At 34.5% G+C, this 6,000-nt stretch overlaps 1 protein-coding gene across 1 annotated transcript; it reads right to left on the reverse strand.

Annotated features, from left to right (window-relative positions):
- Positions 1 to 1,270: 1,270 nt before the first annotated feature.
- Positions 1,271 to 4,243, reverse strand: LOC107828122 (glyceraldehyde-3-phosphate dehydrogenase, cytosolic). The gene is made up of 10 exons (XM_016655379.2): positions 4,052 to 4,243; positions 3,866 to 3,966; positions 3,641 to 3,756; positions 3,450 to 3,549; positions 2,797 to 3,004; positions 2,611 to 2,708; positions 1,952 to 2,094; positions 1,784 to 1,867; positions 1,611 to 1,700; positions 1,271 to 1,529 (listed from the first exon to the last, which is right to left on the reverse strand). Exons 1-10 carry the CDS (start codon positions 4,086 to 4,088, stop codon positions 1,484 to 1,486), a joined length of 1,023 nt encoding a protein of 340 aa, XP_016510865.1. The 5' UTR covers positions 4,089 to 4,243; the 3' UTR covers positions 1,271 to 1,483.
- Positions 4,244 to 6,000: the final 1,757 nt, after the last annotated feature.

A 6,000-nucleotide genomic window follows, 5' to 3' on the forward strand; every position in this document is an offset into this window, starting at 1 on the left:
TTGGATGTATCTGTTAGGAATACACCAGAATGCACTTCAAAATATCATATCTGGAAAACAATTTTGAGGAAAAAGGAAGTGAAGGGTGATGTGAAAGCAACGGTGGGATGCCCCCGAGACCTTTGACTTATTCTTCAACAAGAGAACGGTTGAGTTCCCTGATTCAGATTTTTAGTCAAACACTTGAAGGAAAAATGTCTACTCTATATTTCTTATCTCTAATTTCATTCTTCTATATTATTTTATTTTGCTCTTATTATAGTATTATTTCTTAACATGATATAATGTTGTGTTTTTGAGAAATATTTGGTGTTTTATGTGAAAGCAACAGTGGAATTTAAATAATAACAAAATTAATTAATCAATAAATATATTTTTATCGAATTGCTCATAGAACTAAAAATGAGGATGTTGGGTATAATATAAATACTAAATAAGTTAGAAATAAATTTTATTTTCAATTTTAATCTTGAATCATTTAAAAGACTTAGAACAATTCAAAGTGTTTCTCCCTAGATTAATTATCCCCAAATTGTTAATCCCAAAATTAATTATCCAGAAATAGCTAACCCAAAATTCAAAAATAATCCTACATCTAATCTCAGAATTAATATCCCAGTGCTTCCCTTTCAGTTTTGCACATACTTGACTATGGAAAATAACGAGTTAGATGAGTGAAAGCTAAAATAAAATAACTGTGTGCTCACTTTTGGTGTTTCTGAAGTGGAGAAGAAAATCTTATGTCATGTAGTAAAAAACATAGCTCCAGACTGAAAGTGCTAATTTTATTAAGCTTAACTCTGAAAGAGAAATGCTGAGAAATATACTAGTACTCTTTAATACTTTGCTCCCTCCGGAGCCACAATAAGTGACCAATACACCCATTAAAAAAAATACTAAATTCTAGATAAAAATAATTAATATAACTAAACTATCCTTAATTAAATGTTAAAATATTAAAGCATAATTAATATGAGAGACTCATAAGGATAACTTTGAAAAAATAAATTAAATTTTTTTCTTAATTATATAAACAAACACTTATTTTGGACCAAAATAAAAAAGACAAATTAGTCAATTAATGAGGACATTCACCTCTTTAATACTTTTGACAGAGCTTGCCAATTAGAAACTTTAATGCATTCGATGCATTATCAAATGTAATCTTCAATAGGAATAGCACAAACATAGGTAGTGTAATCTTCAATCATTTAAAGCCAGACCAAGACATAAACCAAGGATAACAAAAACGAGGAAACAAAAACTTGTATTGGGAAAAAGTAAAGTTTCATTTCTTCAATCATGACAAGTCAAACGAAAAAAGCCCAACATTCCTCAAAGATAACACAGTTCCTCTCTGGTTATTCCATTACAATTAAACAAGACCACCAAACAAGAAGACCACTCCCAGCCATAGAAAACTAATACCCCTATGATTCATCAATCAAAAACTAAAGAGGCCATTTTACCCAGCATCAAATCCTTAAGCAACAGAAGCCATATGGCAGATCAAATCAATCACACGAGAGCTGCAGAGTCAAGAAACAAATTGTGTTATAAAAGAATGGTGTAAAGATGAGCAAAAAGAAGACCAAGGCAAAGAACATTACCTGTAACCCCATTCATTGTCATACCACGACACGAGTTTCACAAAGTTCTTGCTCAAGGCAATTCCAGCCTTGGCGTCGAAAATGCTTGACCTGCAATTCAATAATTTCACATTAAACAAATGCACTTCAAGAATTAAGGTACCTCTTTTGAGTAAATTGAATCAAGTATATACCTGCTGTCACCAACAAAGTCCGTGGAAACCACATCATCTTCGGTGAATCCCAAGATACCCTTCAACTTACCCTCTGATTCCTCCCTATGAATCCAAGATCATGGAACAAGTTAGTGTGGTTGCACAAGGGACCAATAAGACAACACAAGTGATCAAACAGAAACTTACTTGATTGCGGCTTTGATGTCATCATAAGAAGCCTCTTTCTCTAGTCTTACAGTAAGGTCCACAACAGAAACATCAACAGTTGGAACTCTGAAGGCCATTCCAGTCAATTTTCCATTAAGGGCTGGGAGCACTTTTCCAACAGCCTACATTACGATGAATGCAACTTGATCAAACTAAAAATCTATCAGGTATTACCAGGTGCAATAACCCTAAGTATAACGAAAATAACCAAGACAATAATTGAACCTTCTCATGAATAGCTTGCTCACTTAGTTAAAGTTCCATGTTATGCTTGATAGATTGGATTTGCTTTGGAGTACTTAACAGACTAGACTCTAGAGATGAATATTTTCAAATAAAACTAGGATTTAAGAAGTCCATATAAAATGCGTCTCTGTCATTGCTGAAAGATTGATTTGGAGTGCTTAACAGACTAGACTCGAGATGAATATTTTCAGATAAAACTAGGATTTAAGAAGTCCATATAAAATGCGTCTCTGTCATTGCTGAAAGATTGATTTACCTACTGAGGATCATTTATTAACATTCTTATCTTTTCTTTTTTGAATAGTTTATATGGTATTCTATAGCATAGATGGAACAAACATGGAACAGAGAGCAACTATAAGCAAAGACACCAAAAATACAATAATAATTACCTTGGCAGCACCAGTGCTGCTAGGAATGATGTTGAATGAAGCAGCTCTTCCACCTCTCCAGTCCTTCATGGATGGACCATCAACAGTCTTCTGGGTGGCTGAGTGACAAGACCATTGCATCGCATCAGAACTATATATAAAGTTCATCACAAATCCACAATTTAAAGTAACTAGGAATATACTAACCAGTAAGGGAGTGGACAGTAGTCATGAGACCCTCCACAATTCCAAACCTATCATTGATGACCTTAGCCAAAGGTGCAAGGCAGTTGGTAGTGCAACTAGCATTGGAGACAATGTCATATTCGGGCTTGTATTCCTTCTCGTTGACACCCACAACAAACATGGGGGCATCCTTGCTAGGAGCAGAGATCACAACCTTCTTGGCACCACCCTGTGCAAACACAAATACCCCAATGTCAATTATTATTTGGTTAAATGTATACATAGATATTAAGTTATACATCAGGGTTATTGTTAAATTATTTACACAAACAATCAAGTCAGTTATAAGGTAAGAGCAGATAAATCTCTATAATAAGCACTGACTGGTAATTTAATAAAATCTAACTTGTTGTGACAGTTTAATGTATGTAACTAAGATCCCAATTTTATAATAGTATATGCAGGAATTTGCTTTGTTTTCTCCGCAAAACTAGATCCAGCACAAGCAACAAGATCTAATAACTTTCACATATATATTTAATGAAATGAAATTAAGTATACTAGTGGCTTTAGCTGCGAATTAATGAATGATAGATCAAATCAAAACAGCAGAAATGCAATTGGAAAAAATCAATCAAACCAAAATAGACGTAGAAAAAGCAGATAAATCAAACCTTCAAGTGAGCAGCAGCCTTGTCCTTGTCAGTGAAAACACCAGTGGATTCCACAACGAAATCAGCACCAGCTTCAGCCCATGGAATTTCTTCAGGGTTCCTTTAACAATTACATAAAAATACCAGATATTAGTCAATTTCTTCAGCACCATTAACTAAAACTAAACAAAAGCATAAATCAAGATCAGTACCTGATTCCAAAGACTCTGACGGACTTCTCACCAAAAAGAAGGGTCTTTTCATCCTTGACTTTAAGCTCATGGTGTTTCCATTGTCCATGAACTGAATCATACTTAAACATGTATGTCTGCACCAATCACAGAGATCCATGTCAGGATCCTCCCAGATCTATGCATACAAGTAGATGTACTACAAAAATCAGGTAAACACTAAAGAGATCTAACAACAAACTTTACCATGTAATCAGTAGAGATAAATGGGTCGTTCACTGCAACTAGTTCAACATCATCTCTCTGCAGAGCAACTCTTGCCACCAAACGACCAATCCTTCCAAATCCTGTTTCAAATTAAACCATAAAATTAAAATCAACATCGCAAAAAACATGGGCAGATACATACGGAAGAATCAAAAGGGTGTTTACCATTGATTCCGATCTTGATCTTCTTGTCAGATGCCATGGCTTAGACAAAAAAAAGGGGGGTTTAAAGAAATGTAGGAGAGAAAATTGCTTAGTGAAAAGAAAGAATAGTAGTGAATGTAGCAAAAAGTGTAGGGTTGTAGTCTGAAATATAAAGGGGTGCGAGGAGGAGAGGCACGTGAGGGGTGTCACGTGACTACTGCTTTGTCTTGGTGAAAAAGAAAGAAGAAGCCGAGTCAGCAAGCATGGTTTGAACCGTCGGAAACTTCTAGAATGAGTTGTAGTTTTCAAACCTCGAACAGCCGGTTGATTTGGAATTTCTGGAAATCTATGGTAATTTTCTTGAGAGCCCACGGTAATTATTATTGTCTCACAGATTTACTGTCCAAAATGGAAGAAAGAAAACAATTTTTTACACCATTTATTTTTATTTTATTAAAAATGTCAATTCGAGTATAGTGTTTGGTTTTACATAAAATTTACCTATTGAAGAACTGATGTAAGAATAGTAGGAATTGTTAAGAAATAAGAGCAAAATAGAACAATATAGTAATGGAGACAAGTTATATAGGAGGAGAATGTAGAAATTAGCTTATAATGTTTCTTGTGTGTACTTCTATGGACAAAGAATATTCTATTTATAGTATACAAGATTTACTTGAGAGTTACAAGATATTAAATGAATATAATAAACATATTCATGTATATCTAAAATGGTTCATGGATGAGTTGTTGGACATTCACAAATTCAATGTATTCATAACACTCCCCTTGAATGTCCATAGATAATGTGCCTCATTAAAACCTTACTAGGAAAACCCAGTGGAAAAAAGCCTAGTGAAGGAAAAAAAAGTACACATATCTTGTAATACGCATTGAGTGTTGCCTCATTAAAAACCTTACCAGGAAAACCCAATTGGGACAAAACCTTGGTTAAGGGAAAAAGAGTACAGCGCGTATTATACTCCCCCTGATGAAAGCTTTATTTGCTATCTCGGAGACGACGCATTCCAATCTTATGTCTTAGCTTCTCAAATGTTGATGTTGGCAATGCCTTAGTGAATAAATCTGCTAGATTGTCACTTGAACGGATTTGTTGAACATCTATCTCACCATTTTGCTGAAGATCGTGTGTGAAAAAGAACTTTGGTGAAATGTGCTTTGTTCTGTCTCCTTTGATATATCCTCCTTTAAGTTGAGCTATACAAGCAACATTGTCTTCATACAATATCGTTGGAATCTTCGTTTTTAAAGAAAGACCACACAATTATTGAATATGTTGGGTCATTGATCTCAACCATACACATTCTCGACTAGCTTCATGAATAGCTATTATCGCTGCATGATTGGAAGATATAGCAGCTAAAGTTTGTTTTGTTGAACACCATGGAATAGTTGTACCCCCACAAGTAAATAGATAGCCTGTTTGAGATCGAGCTTTATGTGGGTCAGACAAATAGCATGCATCTGCATAACCAATCAACTGTGAATCAGATTCATAAAAATAAAATAATCCCATATCAATAGTCCCTCGGAGGTATCTAAAAATATGCTTAACACCATTGCAGTGTCTTGTTGTTGGAAAGGAATTAAATCTTGCTAATAAACTTACTGCAAAAGTTATATCTGGTCGAGTATTATTTGCAAGATACATTAGTGCCCCAATTGCACTAAGATATGGAGTTTCATTACCAAGAAGCTCTCCATCATTTTTATGAGGTCAAAATGGATCTTTATTTATATCAAGTGATCTCACAACCATCGGGGTACTCAATGGATGTGCTTTATCCATATAAAAACGCTTTAGGATTTTTTCGGTATAAGTTGATTGGTGGACAAAAATTCCATCTTTCATATGCTTAATTTGTAGACCAAGACAAAATTTTGTCTTTCCAAGATCTTTCATTTCAACCTCTTTCTTCAAACAGTCTACTGCTTTTGGAAGTTCCCCA

This window comes from Nicotiana tabacum, chromosome 15 (assembly GCF_000715075.1).
Source record: "Nicotiana tabacum cultivar K326 chromosome 15, ASM71507v2, whole genome shotgun sequence".
NCBI classification, from domain to species: Eukaryota; Viridiplantae; Streptophyta; class Magnoliopsida; order Solanales; family Solanaceae; genus Nicotiana; species Nicotiana tabacum.

Bases quoted from the DNA above. Each gene is read 5' to 3' on its own strand.
- LOC107828122 (XM_016655379.2), bottom strand. From the start codon at position 4,088: ATGGCATCTGACAAGAAGATCAAGATCGGAATCAATG. The intron at 3,550-3,640 runs GTACTGATCTTG...TAATTGTTAAAG, and splicing joins GTCAGAGTCTTTGGAATCAG to GAACCCTGAAGAAATTCCAT. The intron at 2,709-2,796 runs GTTAGTATATTC...CTTGTCACTCAG, and splicing joins TACTGTCCACTCCCTTACTG to CCACCCAGAAGACTGTTGAT.